We start from the raw sequence: 23,066 nt of genomic DNA, 5'->3' as shown, positions 1-23,066 counted from the left end.
GGGGGAGGGGGGGAATAGGACAGTGTCAAAGTCAGTGGCGTTGAGTTCGGTGGGGCAGGAGCAAGCTGAGACAATGGGTTGGCCAGGATGGTCAGGCTTGTGGATCTTGGGAAGGAGGTAAGTTTGTTTTGTTGCAATGTGTACTATTTTTACAAAGTTTGTTGTTGTTGCAATGGGTCTTATCTTTACCATGGCGGAGGGAGGGCAGCGCATGTCTTTTGCTATTGCAATGGGTATCATTTTTACAATGTTTGTTTTGTTGCAGTGTGTATTATTTTACAAAGTTTGTTGTTGTAATGGGTCTTATTTTTACCATGTATTTTGCTATTGCAATGGGTATTATTTTTTTACAAAGTTTGTTGCTATTGCAGTGGGAATTATTTTTGCACTGTCTTTTCCTATTGCAATGGGTATTATTTTTGCACTGTCAATTCCTATTGCAATGGGTATTATTTTTGCACTGTCTTTTCCTATTGCAATGCGTATTATTTTTGCAGTGTCTTTTGCTACTGCAGTGGGTATTATTTTTGCAGTGTTTGTTGCTATTTGTTTGGATGTAGTCAGTTTGCTGCTGAATGGGACGTCTCTGCAGTTCCATGGCAGTGACGGTGGGGGCGGGGCTCGGGAGCCCGGAAGTTCAGCTGGAGCCGGACAGACAGAGAGAGGCCGGGCCTGAGCTGGCACTGGGACCGGGCTGGAAGGTAAGACTGACTGCGGGAGATGAGCCTTCCATACTGGGGGGTGCCTTGACGTGACCGTGCGGTTCGAGGGCAGTGTCTTGAGGCTCCGCTGACTGCTGCTGCCTGGCGGTTAGGCCGCGGCTCTGACCGGCTGCTCGAGTAGAGAGCAGAGCCGGGGGCCCGCTGTAGGAGCTGGGCTAGAGCTCCCATAGTGAGCAGGTACCTCCAAGCTCTTCACAAACTCTCATTCCAAAGAAATTACCCAATGAGTGGAATTTGTCCCTGTTCAGTTTTTTTTTAATGTTGCCCCTATATTCAAACCCCAATTTCACTCTAAATGTTAACAGCTTCATGTCAAGGAAGCATTGCCTGGAATCCCAACTGGATTTGGCTTTCTTTAACCTACGGTCACAGAGATATACAGCACTGAAACAGACCCTTCGGTCCAACCCGTCCATGCCGACCAGATATCCCAACCCAAACCAGTCCCACCTGCCAGCACCCAGCCCATATCCCTCCAAACCCTTCCTATTCATATACCCATCCAAATGCCTCTTAAATGTTGCAATTGTACCAGTTTCCACCACTTCCACTGGCAGCTCATTCCATACTTGTATCACCCTCTGTGTGAAAAAGTTGCCCCTTAGGTCTCTTTGATATCTTTCCCCTCTCACCCTAAACCTATGCCCTCTAGTTCTGGGCTCCCCGACCCCAGGGAAAATACTTTGTCTATTTATCCTATCCATGCCCCTCACTATTTTATAAACCTCTATAAGGTCACCCCTCAGCCTCCGAAGCTCCAGGGAAAACAGCCCCAGCCTGATCAGCCTCTCCCTATAGCTCAAATCCTCCAACCCTGACAACATCCTTGTAAATTGTTTCTGAACCCTCCTTTTTCTGTCAGTGCATTAATTAAACCTTTTTAAATGTTATTCCTTAAGATTAGTCTTTCTTAAGTTACAATTTGTCTTTGGAGAATGTTGTCCCCTGTACAACTACATTGTACAACTGATTAAAATTGAGTAACAGTTCAATTACTTTATTTCCATGTTTCTCAGTTTGTTTTCTACATTTTGCTTTAGCAGTGCTTCATTTTCCATTCTATTTTTGTATCTTCTCTCATTGTGGCATGAAACAGATTGTGTTAACTGTTGCTTATTGTGATACACAGAAGTCTCATAGAGTCTTGTTTTAATTTTTTAAAAAATTGTCATCTCTCTAAGATTCTCAAATTTTCAGTTAATACTGTTTTTTTTTGACTGATTTTTATTGCTCAGTTTAGTGTTTTGCTAGTGTCAGCATTGTGCAGGTGGCATGTTCCCAGCCTTCACACTGTGTTGACAGCAACAGGAAACACTGCTTGTGCTGTAGATCAGATTTGTGAGTGCAGAAGGGGGAAGGCTTCATCCTACCACAGCTTGCTGCAGGTGTTATTCAGATTTTATAAATGGTTAACTCTTGTTAGAAACAAATCTTCTGTTTTGGACAAATTTGGGTCCTCCATATGAAGTTCAGTATATACTTATGATGTTGGCTGTTAAAACATACTGAAAATGTGTTGCTGGAAAAGCGCAGCAGGTCAGACAGCATCCAAGGAACAGGAGAATTGACGTTTCGGGCATAAGCCCTTCTTCAGGAAGGCTTATGCCCGAAACGTCGATTCTCCTGACCTGCTGTGCTTTTGCAGCAACACATTTTCAGCTCTGATCTCCAGCATCTGCAGCCCTCACTTTCTCCTGTTAAAACATACTGTTTAACTAACTGGCTGTCAAAAAAAGACTGCCAAACAGAGCTTAACCAGGATAGCATACTATGATTCTGAAAATTAGTTTGTATGTTGCTTATTATCTATTTTCTTCTAGGTATTTTAACCATTTTAATGAAATATTTCTGTAACTTCTAAATGGTTTACCCAATATCCTTAGATTGTGATCTGTGATTCTGGACTCCTCAGCCATTGGGAATATCTTGTTTATCCTGTCTAGTCGTGTTAGAATTTAAAGATTTCCATCTGTTTTATTATGATCAGATTATTTGTGCAAATATATATTTTTACACAAGTATAAGTTGCTTCACAATTGACATGCAGTTTTAAAATTTGTTTGTTTTAGGGTGTAATTAAAACTGAGGCAGGGATCTGAGGTGCTATACCTTTATGGGGCAATGAGAGACCACTTACTCCTTGGAATATAAGAAGCTAAATTGACTGGATGAGCAAAGTGTTCTGGGGGTGCAGAACTGTACTACATTCAAAGTAGTAGCATAGGTAATTGCCATTTTAGGAAGACATGAAGCAGAGTGGTTTAGTTTTGATGGAATTGCAAAGCAGAGAGGTTATGCTAAATGTGCACGGGACCTTGATTTGATCTCATTTGGATAACTGCACATTTCTGGCCTCCATATTATAAAGGAAATATAGAGACATTGGTAAAGATGCAAAAATAAGACTCTTTCCACGAGAAAGAAGAAAGCCCAGGGATGACCCGGTTAAAGGTCAAGAAGATTGTTAAATGGTTTGAATAGAGGTAGCCAAAACTAGAGATCACAAATGTCAGATTGCACTAATGAATCCAGTTGGGAATTGAGGGGAACGTTGATTGATTGAAGTGGTTGCTAAATTGATCCATGAAAGTGAATAGAACGTGAATTTCTATATTGTGTGGCCATGTGGAGTTTTTACCAGTTCCTCTCTTTGTTAAAATACTGTATAATTTCTATCTAGTGCGAACACCCACACACACACACTGTATTTCTGTGTATGATATTCTTTGTCAAAATGGCCCAGGTGCACATCAGAATTCACTATGCTTAGCTCGTGAGAAACATAGAGATTTTGGATTTACATTGCTGATGCAGTGATTATTTATACTTCATTGTTGCAAACATTGAGGTAAGAACCAGAAATTCTAACATTAAGGTAATTTCTTTGTTCGTGATTCACAAATGAACATCATGACCCTCACCCCATCATTATTGTCACCCTAATCGCCTTTACCTGAGTGGCTTGTTAGGGTATTTAAAAACACAGTTAAGAGTCAACTGCTCTGGGTCCAGAATTACATGCAGCTCAGATTGGGTAAGGACACTAGTGAAGCAGATAGATGTTTATGATAATCTGAGTTAATATTTTATTATTATTATTATTATTGATGCTAGCTTTAATTCCAGAACTACCTAATCATTTAACTTTTCAGCTTTCATGGTGACATTTATAGAGTCTTCGAGATGTACAGCATGGAAACAGACCCTTCGGTCCAACCCGTCCATGCCGACCAGATATCCCAACCTGCCAGCACCCAGCCCATATCCCTCCAAACCCTTCTTATATTTGAACACATTTCTCTGGATTTTTAGTCCAGGCCTCTGGATTGCAAGTCCAATAATATATCATACGATTGTCCCCATTTTTGCTGTATGTGACTCGGGTTGCTTTCAGCTTTTCCTTCTAAATCGATAGAAGTGGGATGATGAAGGGACACCATCCCTGTCAAATGAACAAAATTCAAGTAATCTTAGAAAACATGCATTATATAATTTTGAAAGTCCAAATCTACCTCATTACTTTCTGTTAATCAAAAATATTATGGAATGTGTCCTTTTCTGAAATGAAGTGTTGCCACTGATGACGTTCTAAAATTTGTCTAAAGAAACTAAGCAGGCACAATTTTAGCCTTGTTGGGGGAGGCTACAGTTAGAGGTTTCACCATTAAATTAGTGATAAGCAGTTGAGGTGTGATTTCACAAGCAGTTCTTCATTCAATAGGCTAATTCTATTCCCTCAAAATAGCGGGTGAGGATCAATCACTTGAATGTATTGAAACTCTGATTTCTTTTTAAAGGTCACTGAGTGGGTAGATGTGGTTATGATACGCATCAGTCGTAGACTAACCGCATGGCAGAACAGGTTTGAGAGATGAATGGTTTCATACTGAATCCTTCCTAATTTCTGCCTGTGGATTCCAACTCTTCACTTTAGCACATTTATAATGATTGATACATCACACATTGTGCAATGCTTGTTCTTTATGAGTACATGTAACCTTGAGAACTATGATCTTGTTCAGTACTAACAAATGTAATTGTTCCCACGGAGCTCTTGTAAGTTAAAAATAAACCCAGTACCAATGTTTTCCTATTGAATCAGCTTGCAGTGTACTGGAAATCGTTATCCTCCCAGAAGATTTTTAAAGGATGTATTCACCACAAAGGAGGGACTTTATCTCAGTGACACTGGGTAGTCAGGCTGGAAGGACCTATGACAACAGTAAGACCTGGAGGAGACAATCCTGCTGGAGGGTAAGACAAACCATATTGTATCCATAATCGTTAGCTATAAAACCTCGGGTTGAATTGGGAGACAATGATTTTGGTTAACTGAAAAGCAGGAAACAGCTCAGAAGTATATGGCATTTGTGAGTGTTTGGATCTTATTTTTAAATGTATTATCAGTCTGTTGATACAAATGTAATTGAAGGGTGAGATTCCTAAATACATTTTTAGAAATTATTTTCTTGATTTTAATTTTTTTTTGTACATACGAGAGAGAATTTTCATCTCTTAAGGTTTCATTATTTGTAACATGACTAGGTTTAAAATGGTATGCAAAGGCTACCTCTCTAGTCTTTGCACAGTGTTTGAAGCAAGGTAAAGCTTACTGTTTTCAGATAGGATGATACTGAATGCATAAATCAATACTCCTGCAGAGTGCTTTGTTGCTCAGGTCCACTTAGGGAAATCAGGATGGTTTTGTTTGGCTGCTTATTGCATTTAGGTCAGTGTGAGTTTGCATTTCCTGTGAAATAATTATTTAACACTTGGTACTTTAGGGATATTTAAACTGGATTTCACTTAACTGCGCTACCATTCAATTGAAAACAGTATGGGAGGTTCATAGAATTAACGTGTGCTGTTGCCCTGTACTTTCATAATTTTGATTTTGTCCATGTGAATTATATATCTTGTGGCTGTGAGAAAAATGTTCCCTTGCTTTGCTAAATTCTCTCACAGACCTAGTTCATTGGTGACCCTAGCATTTATGGACTACATGTCAAAACTTTTGACGATGAATATGAAGTAAAGGCACATTCCCACTAATTTGTACCTATCACTGATACAAACAAAATGACAGTCTGTTCTGTTATCAATGGTAGATGAGTCCAGCAAATACAGCAAAAAGAAGAAATGAGAGCCTTGTGTTGCTATATCTGGGCTTCACAAACTAGCTATCATTCCCTCTGAGCCTAAAATGTTTGACTGCTCTATGTAGAGGTCTGTTATAGTGACCGGTAGGGGACAATTTCAATTCCTGATCTAACCTGGCAGTTGCAGTTGGCCACAATAAACCTGGGTGAGGGCAATAAAAATGTCAGTCAGGTTTTAATGACAAAAGAAATGCGCAGTACTGAGATACAAATTGCACTGAGTGTTCAGTCTACAATTGAATGAACTACTTTGTAACATTGTACCTTGACCTGAAAAGAGTTTTGCATATGCAGTAACAGCAATACTTTTCAGAGATTGTGCAAATCCATTTGCACTTGGTCTATAATTGGTCGCTGACCTTGACTGAGATCATGCTGAAAAGGGGATAGGCACTTCTTTTAAAAAAAGAAATGAGAAGCAATCGATTCATGCTAAAGTTCTCCATCTCCTGATGGATGACAAATTAGCATCTTTGGACTGAATCATTCTGCAGCCTGTTCTCTGGAGAGGAATGCTGTGTCTGCAAATCTGTCAGTGTGAACTAAAATAAGTTTACCTGATTAAAACAATTTTCTCCTGAAACCTGGGAAAGTAACTTTTATTTTGAGATGTTTACTGTTAAGAGTTTGTCATCACAAGTTACCAGGTAACATCATTTCCAGTGTTCTATATCTTTTTAAATACAATTCACTTTTCAAACTAGAAATGGAAACAGCTATCAAGATTGCAGCGGAGCCTGATTGCGTTCCTGTTTGTCTTCATGGTTGTTTGTGGTGTTGCAGCATACCCTAATCTGTCTGAACGATGGCAAGGTAGGACCCCTCCCAGCCTTTTGGACTGGAGTTTTTCTTATGCTGCCAATTTGAGCACGGTTCCACGATGATAGGACTATTTTGCTTCAAAACGTTGAGGTGATATTGATGCACCTTTTTTTTAACATTAGGTGTATGTTCAGGGGAAATATATGCAATCAAGTTCAAATAGAAGTATGTAAGTTAGCTCATTGAGCTTGAAGGTTTGTTTTCAGATGTTTCGTCACCATACTAGGTAACATCATCAGTGAGAGTCTCTGGTGAGGCGCTGGTGGCATGTCCCACCTCTCTCTTTATAGGTCTTGGTTTCTTCAGGTGGGTGGTGTCATTTCCAGTCTCTTTTTTCCAAGGGGAGGTAGGTAGGATCTAAATCGATGTTTCTTGATGAGTTCTGGTTAGGATGCCACGTCTCTAAGAACTTTCATGCGTGTCTTTGTTTTGCCTGCCCTAGGATGTGTGGGTTGTCCCAGTCAAAGAAGCACCTGTAGATACTCAGCAACTCTGGCTGTATCAGTGAGGGAGAAACAGAGTTAATGTTGTCATAATCTTTGTTTAGAGCTTGAACATTGACATCGATTTTGCATTAAGTAGTACAGTGAGGTTAACAGTGCTCATTATTATTACTACTGTGGGTAAATAAGGCAACAACTTCCTGAGACTGTGTATGTGTGTTTAAAAATGGAAGTCCAAAACATTGTAGTCTGACATTCTGTTCAGTAATACTGTATCAGTCCTAGCTGTAGAAGCAGCACTGAAATCAATGTAGTAGGTGAAGCTTGGTATACTGATCCATTGTTGCTGACTAAACACTAGAAAATGTTGGAGCTAGTGTATTCAGATATAAATGAATTTGAATGCCATGCTAATGGTAAGTGCTGTCAGCCAACTTTTGTCCTTGTTAAATTGATGTTGCAAGTTCATTCAGAACTTAGTGTGGAAATTTTATTTTTACTTTTCATTCTGTCTTTTATATATGTATCTTTTATTTCCTTTCTTTCTTAATCTTTATTATTTTGCTTTCTGCACCTGTCCGAACATTATATTAAAACTAACTTGAGTTTCGAAGATTAGATGATTAGATTACCTTCAGTGTGGAAACAGACCATTTGACCCAACAAGTCCACAGTGACCCTCCAAGCAGCAAACCGTCCAGTCCCATTCCCCTATTTTCTCTTTACCCCTGAGTAATGCACCTAACACTTTGGGCAATTTAGCATGGCCAATTCAGCTGACCTGCACATCTTTTGGATTGTGGGAGGAAACCAGAGCACCCAGAGGAAACCCACACAGACACAGGGAGAATGCACAAACTCCACACAGACAATCGCCCAAGGGGGAATCGAACTCTGCTCCCTGGCACTGTAAGGCAACAGTGCTCACCACTGAGCCACCATGCCACCCTAAAATGTGTTTTGACTCTGCATGGATCAATAAATTGAAGAATAAGCATATTTCTTTGTGAGGTAACGTACCCCTTGGTATGGGTTCTATCTGAGGAATGATCATGAGATGAGATGGTGCAAATTCACATTCAAAGACTCATAAAGGCTTGTGGGAACTGTTAACATAATAAATGTCAAGCTCTACTGCTTCGTCACTGGCAAACTGTTAAGTCTTTTTTTTCCCTCTCAGTTGATGCTGCCTGATCTTCTGAGCATTTCCAGCATTTTCTGTTTTTAGTTCCAGTTTCTGTAACATTCTTTCAGTGTATTAAAGGAGAACCTTGCATGACCGTTGCAATTCTTTCCTCTCCATTGTTTGCACTTAGCCTTTTGAACTAGTTTTAACTTCTGCGGCCTGAACTTTTGCTGTGAGTTTAGACTACTGCGGTAAACTCCATTGGCAGAATGCTTTACTTGGTAGCTCAGCTGTGAAAGGTTAGACTAGCTGATAAGTGCCCCAGGAGATGGATGTGCAGGGACCCAGTAATAGTGAAATGTTAATGCAGCCTTGAGGTGAAATTGCTTACTTGAAACTCTCTGTTAAATATGTATTGAACTCATTCATAAAAAGACCGCCCTGGATGTTTTATTAACATCATCAAAATCTGCCATAAAAGTTTGAATTATTTAAGCAAAAACATACAAAATTCAAATTAAAAAGAATGGATTGCGATGTATTTTCCTTCCTTCCTCTTTTCCTTTTGCAAGGCCTATAATGGTTAGTTGCATTCATTTGATCTAATGTTGATTTTCTTTTTAAAAAGATTTTTCTTGCCCTTTAGATGGATCATTCTGTTTGGCATTTCCTCTTGATTTTACTGACTGAAGTCCTGAATGGGAAATTCCAAATCTTGTTATAACTGTTTGCCACATTGTCCTGGGCAATTGACTGTCATGTTACCCCAGTGGCATCTCTGGAGAAAAGGCTGTCTCTTGTGCCACTAACAGAAAGAAGAATACAAATCAACAATGCTAAAATGTTGCAAATGATGTGCATCAGCTTCATTCATTTGATTTTAACACATTGCAATTTCCTCATGCCATCAGGCCAATTGAAAAGGCATTTAGCATGCTTGCCTTTGTTGCTCAGTGCTTTGAGTATAGGAGTTGGGAAGTCATGTTGAGGTTGTACAGGGTATTAGTGAGGCCTCTTCTGAGTGTGGTGTCCAGTTCTACTTGCCCTGTTTTAAGAAGGATATTATGACTTAGAGGGTTCAGAAGAGATTTACCAGGATGTTGCTGGATCTGGAAGTTATAAAGAAAGGTTGGGATTTTTTTTCACTGGACGTAGGGGACTGATAGGTGATCTTACAGAGGTTTATAAAATCATGATGGGGTATAGATATGGTTAATGGTAGGTATCTTTTCTCTAGGATGCGGAGATTTCGAAGCTGTGGGCCTATTTTTAAGATGAAAAGAGAAATTTTAAAGAAGACACAAGGAAGCAATTTTTTTTACAGTGAGTGGTTTGCATGTGGAATGAGCTTCCTGAGGAATTAGTGGATGTGGGTACAGTTACAATGTTAAAAAGACTGTTGGATAAGTACGTGAATGGAAAAGTTTGGAGAGGTATGGTCCAGGAACAGGCAGGTGGGAGGAGTTTAGTTTGGGATTACGTACATCATGGTCTGTTTGGACTGAAGTGTCTGTTACCGTGCTATATGACTGAGAGTTGTATTTTTTTGTTGTCAGTGGTGAGGAGGATATTGAATGGCGATTCTTCTCAACAGTTAAGTTCAAATGGGAATTGGTAGAGGGTCAGGCATAGGCCACATGCCTGAACTGTCAATGCATCAAGTATTTTGTTCTATTTGACGTCTCCTCTGAGTCTGACTGAATGGAATCATGAATGGGGTAGCTGCAAGTATCCAGTCAAATGCAAGGGCAACCTCATGAGGTGCAATCCAAACAATCCACAAGGCTTTGAGGCATGCACTGTATTCACATGGACACGAGTTTACGCTGAGTGAATCTTTATGATGCCAAATAATGTGATGTTTATAAAACCCATGTATGCGTTTTGGAAAGGTAATCTTATCTATTTCTTCCTTACTTTCCTTTCCTGTAGTCTCCCTGCACCACACATCCAGCCCGGCCAAGAGGACGGGATGGAGACCTACTCCCATGCATCTGCTAATGCACTGTAGGATCGTTATCTGACAGTGGAAGGGTACCGTAGAAATTTTTACCTCACAGCACTTTGTGAATGCAGGCCTTGAAGTTTGCAAGTAGTCTGATGCATCGCCATTAACGATAAATGGTAGCTAACTGTTCCCCAAATGCTGTTAATTTCTGTGTAGCCAAAGTATGTTCCCTCAAAAGGGAAAGGTGATGTTAAAAAAATCAGCATCTCCCTAGATGATAGAGATAGAAATTATGTGAAAGAAGAAAGAATATGGCTACGACCAGTGCTGGGTAGACAATACAATTGATATCCAAGCTGACTTCAAAAAGTTCAGAAAGGAGGTGCAAAAGGCAAATATGTGAAGAAGAATTGAATGTGAATGGACTGGCATTTAACATGGAGAAATTGCAAAGTCTTCTAAAAACACATCAATGGTAAAACGGTGGCAAAAGAAATAATCCAGGCCAATTAGGGACCAAACATGGGCTTTGCGCATGGAGGCAGGAAGGGTAGCAGAGGAATTGAACAAATATTTTGCATCTACTCCAGTCATGGTGACAGTGGAAAAAACTTTGTCACTGGAAGGGCTTAAAATTGATAAAATGATATTGAGTAAGCTGAATGTACTCAGTGCTTAAAGTTGATAGAGCACTAGGGCTAGATGAAATGCATCCAAGAACATTGAAGGAGGGGTGTGTGGAAAATGCATAGACACTAACAACCTTTCAATTTTCTCTGGACTTGGAAAAGGTAGGGGGGAAGATGAATTAATTTGCAAGCATGGATTTGTTGAGGGAAAATTGTATCCAACTAACTTGCTGAATTTTTTTTGTTAATGTGATGCACGTGGACCTCCAAAAGGTATATGTACAGGATTGCACAATAGACTGTTGAGAAAAGTTAGAGCTTGTGGAGTAAAAGGGTCAGTAGCAACATGAGCACAAAATCGGCTCAGTAATGGGAAACAGTAGTAATTAATGGGTACTTTTCAGGCTGGAGGAAGGTTTGTAATAGAGTTCCAAAGTTCATTTTAGGACCTCTTTTTCACATATAATAATCTGGATCTTGCTATGCAGGAGACAACTTCAAAGTTTGCAAATGTTATAAAACTTGGGAACATTGTTAATTGTGTTAAAATGTCAAATTTCAATGACTTACACTGACATCTTAGTGAATTAATACTTGTCTTTTGTGCATGTCATCTCCAGTTTTCTTGCGACAACGTTAGTAGAATTTGGATTAGGGTTTTAATTTGCAGTATTCATTTTATATCCCGTAGTTTTAGCAGTGCATAATTCATTGTGTCAAATGCAGATATTTTTCCGAGGATCATCATGTGATTGTCATAGAATTATAATCACCATTAAATATAGATATGGGGTAAATGTACTTGTATTCTGTCCTGCCTGAATTTCTCAATAATGGCTAGTTTCCTTTGTTCTGCCGTACTCATTTGTATGATATGTCAATGCATTCTTACTGGACTTAAATTTCCTCTGAAATTTGATGACTAAATGAAGTAAAGTTGAGTGAAATACAGGGTATGTATGTACAAAAATATACATTGAGCAGTAAGTTTACAATTAGGTCATGCATGATTAGATTACTTACAGTGTGGAAACAGGCCCTTCGGTCCAACAAGTCCACACCGACCCGCATAGCGCAACCCACCCAGACCCATTCCCCCACATTTACCTCTTCACCTAACACTACGGGCAATTTAGCATGGCCAATTCACCTAACCTGCACATTTTTGGATTGTGGGAGGAAACCAGAGCACCCGGAGGAAACCCACACAGACACTGGGAGAATGTGCAAACTCCACACAGAGTCGCTAGAGGCAGGAATTTAACCCGGGTCTCTGGCGCTGTGAGGCAGCAGTGCTAACCACTGTGCCACCGTGCTGCCGTGCTTATGGCTAATGATGGTCAGTACACTTGCTCACTTGCTCAAACTTAATTGTAGCATGTGTTGCTTATCTATCTTTGTATCGGAGAATACTATGATATTTGAGGAAGTGAGGGCATAGGGAGGAATGTGATTTTGCCTCTGCCACATATGCTTCTCTCTGAGCTAAAGTGCATCAGTATTAAAATTAGATTCAAATCTCTTCCATGCTTTTCTAACTTTTGTATACATTGTACAAGAATATACTCCAAAAATATCTGCAAGTTCTTTCCTGTAATAATGCAAAGTTTTTATTAATTGTAGTCTTAAAGATATTGACAATAGGATTTGCGATGTAAATTGCACAGTACTTGACACAGTGGTTTGTGAAAATATGGAGCATCACTGCCATAGTTCCTGGAAGACTTCAGTTTGTAAACTATTGCACTTGTCATATATAAATTAAGAATTTGTCATTTCATGTGTAGCTTTAAGTGGTGGAGCAAGGGAACTATTTTCTTAATCGGTATCAATGAGTGGCCATCTTGATTACAATAAATGTCAATAAAAACAGAATCGTAGTTATCTTAGAAACCCAGCTGCTGCTATCCTGTGTTTGTTGCAGTTTTCCTCTTTCTGGTTAACGTATTTCGGTGACAAAAATGAATAAGTCATTTCAGGGCCAGGTGATTATTCAGGTATGATTTCAGGAGCTGATAGCTTGGATTAATTATAAAATTGACACTGCCTCAGTTGACCAACAAGGGCACCAAACATCTCAAAATTCTTTGATATTTTTTCAGCCATGACAAGTTCAAATGTTCAGGTGTGAGACTGTGCCTTGGTTTTCTGAGGAACATACATAATGGATTGTACAAAAGGTTGTTAAGAGCATGCTTATTTGTGTTTTGCAGTTGAAAGTTACCACGATGGAGAGCTGAAGCAAGCTGAGCCAGCAGTTGAACCAGGAGTAGCAAAGGTATTACCAAAGGCACCGCCTGTCACACAACCACAGGTAACTGAACAATCAGTTAGAAATGGTTGTAATTAAATTTGACATTGTTTATTATGGCTGCTTTGAGTGCCAAAGAATGTTGGACATGCCAAAGCTATCTGTTTGTTTGAACTGCAAGTCCTGATGACAGCAGGAAACTGTCTTGGAGAAGATACTGAACTGGTCAGAGAAACTAAATTACCAATTGAGTCTAAAAATACCCAAGGTTCCTCACTACTTAGCATGTGCGTCACACTTCGTTAAAGGATTTATTTCAAAGTATTGGAAAATGAACACCAGCTTTATTTCGTTGTCATAGTAATTCTTTTTGTGGGGGGGGGGGGCACAGAAAGTAATTGGATGCAGGACTTCAGTATTTATCATCAGGGGTGGCTTGGTAGCACTGAGCTGGCTGAGTTCTGAAAGACAAAACTGGAGTGGTAAACAAGCCTCCTAATTCCTTCACTGTCACCCCTCAGAGATGATTGAGTCCATGGCAGTGTTAGGAAGAATGGTAATCTCCTAGTTTTTGAAGTGATGAGGTCTTGTATTCACACTGAGGGCGATTTCCTTCTTGTTATTTTACATTGTCATTGTGCTAAATGGTACAGGTTCAAAATAGTTCTAGCAGCTGATAATTGTGCATCAGTGAGGCTTCAGCAACAGCAGCATTGTAGTCTGCCACAGTGTGTATCTTTCACTTTCTCAGATTTGAATGGTTCTGGTTCAAGAAGTGCAAAAAAAAGTGCTGGAAACAACACCAGGCATACCTAAAAATAGTAGTCAGCCTGGCGATGCAGAAACATAGAATTAAATGCATACTAGAATTGGAGTCAGCATGTAGTTGGCCAATCTGAGTGATCCTGCAATGGACAGATCATATTAAAGCTCAGTAGTCATGCCCCATCAAGATGTCAGTACTGGTGGGTATTTAAACAACTGATGGCATTCCCCCTTCTCAATGACAGTCCAGCCAGCAGGAGCATGTGTAAGAGCAATATGAAGCATCTGTAGCTACCTTCAGCCAGAAATGCGGAAGGATGATTCATCTCGACCTCCTTTCCCTGCTATTACAGAAACCAGACTTCAGCCAATTCAGTTCACCCATGTGATATCAAGAAGCCACTAATTACACTGGATACAGCAAAGGCTATGGATCCTGGTAACTCCTCAGCTGCAGTGCTGAAGACCTGTGCTCCCAAGCAAACTGCTTCTAATCAAGTTGAACGCGTGCGTTTCCAACATTGCTGTCTACCTGTTGAAGTGGAGAATTGTTCAGGTATGTCCTGTCCACGAAAAGCAGGACAATTCCAATCCGTCCATTGCTCTCAATCAGCAGTGAATTCACAGATGGTGTTATCACTAGTGTTATCAAGTGGTGTTTACTCAACAATGATCTGTTTACTGAAACTCGATTTGGTTTCTGCCAGGACCACTTAGTCTCAGACCTCATTTCAGTCTTGGGCCAAATATAAGTGAAAGATCATTAGCAGAAATTTAAATTAATCTGACATATTAATGTGTTGGGACAACAAGAACAGATAAGAGGCTGGCTATGAGGAGTGGCAAATGGAGTTTAATCAAAATAAATGTGATGTGTTGCATTTTCAAAAGGCAAACCAGGGCAAGATTTCATACAGTTAATGGTAGGGCTCTTGGGAGTACTGCTGAACAAAGAATTAGAGGTGCAGGTGCATAGTTCCTTGAAAATGGAGGTGCAGATAATCAGGGTGGTGAAGAAGGTGTTTGGTATGCTTGCCTTCATTGGTAAGAACATTGAGTATCGGAGTTGGGACATCATATTGTGGCTGTACAGGACACTAAGGCCGCTTTTATATACTGTGTTCGGTTCAGGTTCCCCTTCTCTAGTAAGGATGTTGTTAAAACTTGAGAGAATGCAGAAAAGACTCACAAGGCTGTTGCCAGATCTGGAGGGTTTGAGTTATAAGGAGAGGCTGAGGTGTTTTTCCCTGGAGTGCCAGGGGCTTAGGGGTAACCTAGAGGTTTATAAAATCATGAAGGGTATGGATAGGGTAAATAGACAAGGCATTTTTCCTGTGGTGGGGGAGTCCAAAACTAGAGAGCATAGGTTTAAGGTTAGAGGGGAAAGATTTAAAAAGGATATGTGAGGTAACATTTTCACACAGAGGGTGGTGCATGTCTGGTATGAGCTGCTAGAGAACGTGATGGAGGCTAATACAATTATAGCATTTAATAGGCATATGAATAGGAAGGGTTTAGAGGGACTTGGGCCAGATTCTAACAAATGGGACCTGGTGAGATTGGGATATCTGGTTGGTGTGGACGAGTCTGTTTCCATGCTGTATGACTCTGACTGTAAGTGATTCAGCTTCTGTCTTCCCAAAGGCAGTCCGCTAGCTGCAAGGCACAAGTCAGCAGTGTGATGGAATAATCTTCACTTATCGGAATGAGTCCTGCTTTATCAGCACTCCAAAATCTCGCCATCTAGAACAAAGTGTCTTGCTTGATCAACACACTATCCATAACCTTAATGATTCACTCCCTTCAAGACCAGTGTACAGTGGCAGCAGTATGTACCATCAACAAGATGAACTGCAGCAACTTGTCACCGCTTCTTTGACAGCGCCTGGAAAACCTGTGATCATAACTAATTGAGATAACAAGGACAGCAGGTACAAGAATGTTGCCATCAATAAAATTGCCTCCACCTTGACTTGGGAAAGTATTGATGTTCGTCAAATGTCTCTGGATCAAAATACTGAAACTCCCTATTAAACAGCACTGCAAATACCTTCATCACATGGGCTGCATTGATTCTACAAGGCAGCTCACCACCACCACCACCTCCAGGATAACTAACGATGGACAATAAATGATGGCCTTACTAGTAACACCCACATCGTGTGAAGGAAAACATTTTAAAAATGTTTCCCACTGTTTTGATCTGCTGTTCCTTAATATTCTGTCGAAGATTTGGGCAATTGTACATTGTTTCATAATTTCAATAAAGCAGAAATATATTTGTATCCATTGTTGGAGTGTTAAATGTGTTTTTCTTCGTAAGATAAAGTCATGAGTTGTCACTGTGAATTATAGGTTATTTTGAATCAATAAATGATATTCTTTTTCATGGACTGAACAGAGCGAGAACCGATACAAAATATTTCCTTGTCTATTACAAATATAGACTTATACAGGTTATATTGGCCACTCTTTTTTAAATCCAGAAACCTCGAAGATCAAATCTGAATAAGAGAGGACCACCATTTTTACAGAAGAGATTATCAAAGAAAGAAAATGCAGATGAACCCAAAATCAATAAGGAAGAAAATGAAGCTGAAGTCATACCCAATGAGAAGGAAGAGGAGAAAGATAATGTGATCAGGTACTTGAATAATTCTGTCGAGAGTGTGGTGCTGGTTTCACTCTCAACTCGGATCTCTAACATTTGTAGTCCTCACTTTCTCCCTTGAATAATACTGTTGCACCACTCATGTTTTATCAAAATGCATGTTCTTCATTTTCATAATCAAAAGTCCAGTCACAGTAGAATGGCTGGATCACGACATCTGGATGTCTGTACTGTCTGTTGAGCATTGAAAATATTGTATCTTGTTTGTTTCCATTCTGTAAAATCTTTTTTTTAGTTTTGACAATGATAAATAATAGATGTTATCTTCTCATCAAAAGCCTTTTTTTATATTACCACTGTTGCTAAAACTGCTTTCTAGAAGTTTTTCTTTTTTATGTAAAACGCTTACTTTCTTTTGATAACTCTTGCTTATGTTTATAAAGTACAAGTTCTTATGAAATCTGAACATACGAGGCAACCTTTTTAACAGCTTGCTGCAGAACTGGGCATAATTATGGATATACCCACTGGTTTTTGAAAATTCTTGAAGCAAAACTGTGTTTTGTAGGCTTGCCTTTATCATAGAAATCCTACAGGTTGGCCCAAGTCTACACGGACCCTCCAAAGAATAACCTACCCAGACCTATTCCCCTACCCTGTTACCCTACATTTTTCCCTGACTAATGCACCTAAGTACACATCCCTGAACACTATGGGCAATTTAGCATTGTCAATTCACCTAACCTGCAACATGTTTGGGAAACCAGAGCACCTGAGGAAATTCACACAACACCGAGAGAATGTGCAAACTCTATACAGACAATTGCCTGACATTGGAATTGAACCCGGGTCCATGGCGCTGAGACAGCAGTGCTAACCACTGTGCTGCCCGAAACTTGCGTGCAACTTCTTCAGATCAGATCCTTTAATGTTTATTTCCCACCTCTCTTCTGTCTCCATTCTGTGTGAAATACCTGTATTTTCTTTTCCACTGTAAACTTTTATCTGCTGTTTACTTTCCATAGCTATATCTGTAGACTGAACTTTGCCAGAAATTGACTGAGTGTCAATTTTGGTGAGTTACATGGTGGGTTTCTCTCCATAAGCCCTAGTGAATTTTCTCATGCTGTGCACTGCAGCTCGTCTCATTAGCTATACACTCTGCCTCTGCTGCATGAAACTATAGCTGCATGTACTTGCTATACTCAGTCTGCCGTCACTGGGTCAAATTTCCTGTAACTCCTAAGCATCTGGAGATCTCTGAACGTGAATCCCCAATACCATTAACTATCTTTTGCTCAGCAATGACAGAAGTACTCTCCACTGTTGAAATCTCTCGGAATTCCTAGTGCTATTCCCTTTCAGCCACGCATCAAGTCAAGCTAAATTAATTAATACCGATTCCATGGCACTAATTAAACTCTCAGCAAGGACATTGGTCCTCATTCTGTAGAGTTACAACTTATCCATCTTGTATAGTTCCCTCTTTCCCAGAGCCTGCTCAGTGCACAAGAATTTGAATCCTTTCTTCCTGTACCACTTCTCTAGCCATACATTTGCCTTCACTTTCTTCATGTTTTAATACTCAATCATGGACAGCATGGGATTACTACATTTGGGGTCTTGCTCCTAAATCTCTTTCATGGTGCCTGAAAGGTTGACTGCAGTAACTTAATAGATCCTTTATCGAAGTGATGCTTTTCATGATGGATCACCACTTGTGGCTGTTCCACTAGGCTTCTTATCTGTTCTGCTTACCTTGTCACCAGGGAAACAGCATGCTTGTGGCTGCAGAAATGCCTATTTCCTTAACTAGCGAATTCCTTATGACTTCTCTACACTTCTTTCCCGATGTGCAGTTCAACCTCCCGGGCTACAGAGCATTAGATGCCTGCTGCATTCTTCAAAGGACTGCTCACTCCTCTGCAATGAAACTGAATAACAATTAGCAAGTGCCACTGGCTCAGAGGCATGGTTACACTACCTGTGTCTTCCTCTGGTAATCACTTGCTTCGCCATCTCGTGGATGAATTGCGATGTTGCCAAATGTTATCAGGCTCCAAACCTTAGGAAACAGTAACTGGTGGTGCTTTCTAAGTACATCAATATCTAGGTCAGACACTACGTAGTGAGTTCCCATGTAAACCAGTGAGGCGCCGTTGCATCCCATTCTGCCATGGTGGTTAAATTCACTGTCCTCTAAAATCACTGAGAATCTGACCATAAAAACGTTTAACACTGACTTTAAATATCCCAGAAAAATAATCATAAAACATTTCTTTTAACTTTTGTTCACTGGTTGTGAGTATTGCTGGTAGGATCAGCACTTGTGTGCCCATCCCTCATTACCTCTGGAAGTGAATGACTGTTAGACCACTTCAGAGGGCAGTTAAGAGTCACCAAATTGCTGTGGTTCCAGAGTCAAATTAATATCAGACCCGAGAAGGAAAGCAGATTTCCTAAAGGATGTTAGTGAAACCGATTTGGTTTTTACGACAAGTGATGATATTTTCATGGTCATCACTCCTGAGATTATTTCTTAATTCCAGATTCACTTAAATGAATTTAAGTCCCAAGGCAGCCATAGTGGGATTTCAGCACATGTCCCCAAACCTTGACCTTGGTCTCTGGATTATGAATGAATGAATGATTTTATTATCACATCTATTATGAATGCAGTATTTTATTGTCACATGTATTTTACAATGAGAAAAATATAAAATACAGTGAAAAGCTTTTCCACTGTCACCACAATCAGGCACCATTTTCCAATTACTGTAACGAAAGCAAAAATGCTGCAAATCCTGGAGATTTGTAAGAACAGTAAATGCTGGTGCAACTCCGATCTGGCAGCAACTGAGGAGAGAAAAAGAGTTCGTGTTTCTAGTCTGATATGACTTCAGTTCTGAAGAATGTTAACTGTTTGTCTCTTCAAAAATGCTGTCAGACCTGATGAGGTTCCCCAGCATTATTTTTTGTTTTATTACTTCTGTATTACTAGTCCATTGACATTGCTACTCTCATGTTTAATTAAATAGATCTTTAAAGACTGAGATAATAGTTAACTGAAGATACTGGAATTAGAATATTAGTACCATAGGAATCCAAAGCATAATTAAAATTGGCACCCATTGAAGAATCATGAATTAAAACACAATGATCAAATTCACAAGTGATATGTAGTTGCTCACCAAACTGCTCCCTCTGATTATGGTGTTGCTGTTTCCTTGGACCGTGTTCAGCTCTGACTGTGATCTCTTGCAATTTTTTTCCTCAACCATAGTCTCTCTGCCCTTCTGCACAAACAGTCTAGCTATAAGCATTGTGTCTTTACTTGCAGCTGGCGTGGAATGAAGATTGAACCTGAACAAGTTAATCCAGCTTTACCTGACACAAGGAAGAAGGAACCTGTGCCTAATGAAGCTGTCAAAGAACCAGGTAGCATGCCCATATAAAGAACATGTATACTGGTTGTCACAACCTTTTACTTTGGTGTGGTTATAGTCTATAATTTAATTAGCAACAATGAAGAATTGAGGACAGGTATATCAGTCTGAAAGATTGCACCAGGATTTAAACTTTTGGTTAGCCTTGGTTAATCGTTAATGCAGCTAAAGTGAGTAGATATCAAACTGAAGAGTTTCAGAAGCCTCGGGATTAATTTGGAATCTGAGGTATTTGAATTGGTGAAAAGTTAAACTGTCTTGCCACTTGAAATGTTAACCAGATTATCCTGTTTAATTTATTACTTGGATTATTGGTGTTTGACAGTTTAGCAGACTGTGTGCATTTGCTTATTTAAATAATCATGTTTGAGGAGAGCATTTTAGAGAAAAGACTCAACTTTTTCTGACCTGATCTCTTTCCAGTTCTTAGAGATGTTCACCACTCGTTTGTTCTAACACTGTTGCAACACCAGAGCCATTGACTCACTGTATTGTTACAGATTTGCTAGTGATTTCCTCGGTTGGCCTAATTAATATTTTTAGGCTTTTTCTTTTGCTGTTTACTCATTTTGGATTCTAGAAAATGAACATTTTGGTTTTCCTCTTTTGCTACTTTCTGTCGAGTGGAATGTGTCTCAAACGGCCTGTGATAAATAATGCTTTCCTACTGTGTTATTCATGTTTAGACAATGCAGCAGTAGGTGGATAATTGTTTGCTATTTTGAACAGGAGTAAAATTTATTAATGTTGTAATACCAGATTTCATATCTTGCATTATTGGTACTTAACTGTTTGAGTTGCAGAACAACCATAATCCCAAAATGTCACTGGTTGCTTGGAAACTCTCATTCCCTCGATATTCATCTGCAGAGACATGAAATGCAGCAACTAATTTAAAGGGCAGCATGTACTTTTGCATTAACCTGCAGCATTTCAACCATGAACTGACCAACATCCATCTACTCCACACTTGTTAGCCAAAGGCTGCTTTTGTTTAGTACTGGTTTATTTTCCTATGTCGCTTGTACAAGGAGTCAAGAGCAAGGGTGCTTTGAGGTGAAGGTGCTTTTGAAATCAAAGTTAGGAAATTAATTCAAGCAGAAGAGGAGAGGAAGTGACAAAGTGGAGGATAGGAGGTTAGGAGCAATCATAAGAGACATAAAGAAAATGAGCAAGGAAGACCGAATGAGACAAGATGCTAAAAGATTGAAAGTATAAGCAAAGTTGAACATAAACATTGGGTTTTGGATGGTAGTGGGTGCTGTGGAACAGGTGAAGAGTGGAAAAGATTTAGAAGATAAGAGTAAGGTCAGTGATCAGAGAGAGCAAAGGAACAGTCAACGTGAAAGGAGAAGGGAAGCACAAATGAACACCAATGTGAGAGGAAAAATGAGAAGTGAAAGGGAAAGCATTAAATGAGATAGAGGGGAAGGAATATGAATGCTACCTTTGTGATCGAGTGAGAAAAAGCCATGAGATTTAATAGCATTGGGGAGATGGAATTTTCTTAAAACAACTAGGCCACTTTGATTCTGCTGTAAGTTGATGAGTGCACATTATTTATTTCAATCTTTAACTTTCGGTGTTTAAACATTTTGCAGATTTTATTTTAAGGTGTAGTGTTTCAGGATCTCTTTTTAATTAATTATTCTTGCATGTTTCCATAGATGGTTCCTTGTTACCAAACTTGGTCGATTAATGACCTGTTTGCAGCAAAGACTGTTTGTCCAGTACCTTTGGAAGGTTACACCATTTCTAATTAACAATTAGATTAGATTCCCCACAGGCCCTTCGGCCCAACAAGTCTACACCGACCCTCTGAAGAACAACCCACCCCCTCTGACTAATGCACCTAACATTATGGGCAATTCAGCATGGCCAATTCACCTGACCTGCACATCTTTGGGCTTTGGGAGGAAATCAGAGCACCCGGAGAAACCCACACAGATACGGGAGAATGTGCAAACTCCACACAGACAGTCACCCGAGGCTGGAATTGAACCTGGGACCCTGGTGCTGTGAGGCAGCAGTGCTAACCATTGAGCCACCGTGCCGCCCATAATGCATGAAGTCATGCTGGATTCGGTCATGGTTGAGAAGAACGGGAGTAAATAGAGCAATAAATGACTAGGGCAATAAATAACTAGCCGCAACATGACCTCCCAACTCCTGTACTCAATGCACTGACCAATAAAGGAAAGCATAGCACATGTCATCTTCACTATCCTATCTACCTGTGACTCCACTTTCAAGGAGCTATGAACCTGCACTCCAAGGTCTCTTTGTTCAGCAACACTCCCTAGGACCTGTGTGTAAGTCCTACTAAGATTTGCTTTCCCAAAATGCAGCACCTTGCATTTATCGGAATTAAACTCCATCTGGCCCATTTGGTCCAGATCCTGTTGTAATCTGAGGTAACCCTCTTCGCTGTCCACTACACCTCCAATTTTGGTGTCATCTGTAAACTTACTAACTGTACCTGTTATGCTCACATCCAAATCATTTAAGTAAATGACAGAAAGTAGAGGACCCGACACTGATCCTTGTGGCACTCCACTGGTCACAGGCCTCCACCACCCTTTGTCTTCTACCTTTGAGTCAGTTCTGTATCCAAGTGGCTAGTTCTCCCTGTATTCCGTGAGATCTAACCTTGCTAACCAGTCTCCCATGGGGAGCCTTGTCGAATGCCTTACTGAAACCCATATAGATCACATCTACTGCTCTGTCCTCATCAATCCTCTTTGCTACTTCTTCCAAAAAACTCAATCAAGTTTGTGAGACATGATTTCCCATGCGCAAAGCCATGTTGACTATCCTAATCAGTCCTTGCCTTTCCTGTTTCTTTTATTTAAAGAAAGAACTTGTATTTAAAAAGTACCTTCCACAACCTCAGGAAATTCCAAGTGTCTTACAACTGAAGAAGTATTTTTGAAATATAGTCACTAATTTTAGGTGGGGAAACTGAGCTGTTTATTCCATACAGCTCTAATGGTTTTAATTGTGGAATAAAATTTGACCAGGGCATCTTGGAGAGCTGTCCAGCTCTTCTTTTACTCTGCGATGAGAGTTTTGACATCCATCAAAGAAGGCAGATATTTAAAAAAAAAGACACTTCCAACACTTCTGCATTTCCAGTTTAGAGAA

General features: G+C 39.9%; 1 protein-coding gene across 3 annotated transcripts in view; it reads left to right on the top strand.

Moving 5' to 3' along the window:
• The first annotated feature begins 537 nt into the window (after nt 1–537).
• The window catches only part of man1b1b (mannosidase, alpha, class 1B, member 1b), a 43,456-nt gene continuing 20,927 nt past the window's right edge, over nt 538–23,066 (top strand). The window contains exons 1-6 of one of the 3 annotated variants that reach the window (XM_043719964.1): nt 538–701; nt 4,825–4,976; nt 6,586–6,694; nt 13,063–13,163; nt 16,352–16,509; nt 19,817–19,914. In XM_043719964.1, coding sequence (XP_043575899.1) covers nt 4,872–4,976; nt 6,586–6,694; nt 13,063–13,163; nt 16,352–16,509; nt 19,817–19,914 — 571 coding nt within the window. In that variant the 5' untranslated portion in view covers nt 538–701; nt 4,825–4,871. Of the gene's footprint in view, nt 702–826; nt 900–4,824; nt 4,977–6,585; nt 6,695–13,062; nt 13,164–16,351; nt 16,510–19,816; nt 19,915–23,066 lie in introns of those variants that run through there. The other 2 variants (XM_043719962.1, XM_043719963.1) reach the window with 2 other exon arrangements.

Source organism: Chiloscyllium plagiosum, chromosome 30, assembly GCF_004010195.1.
Source record: "Chiloscyllium plagiosum isolate BGI_BamShark_2017 chromosome 30, ASM401019v2, whole genome shotgun sequence".
NCBI lineage: Eukaryota > Metazoa > Chordata > Chondrichthyes > Orectolobiformes > Hemiscylliidae > Chiloscyllium > Chiloscyllium plagiosum.
The sequence above is the reverse complement of the archived record's forward strand: the minus strand, read 5'-3'. Positions and strand labels throughout refer to the sequence as shown.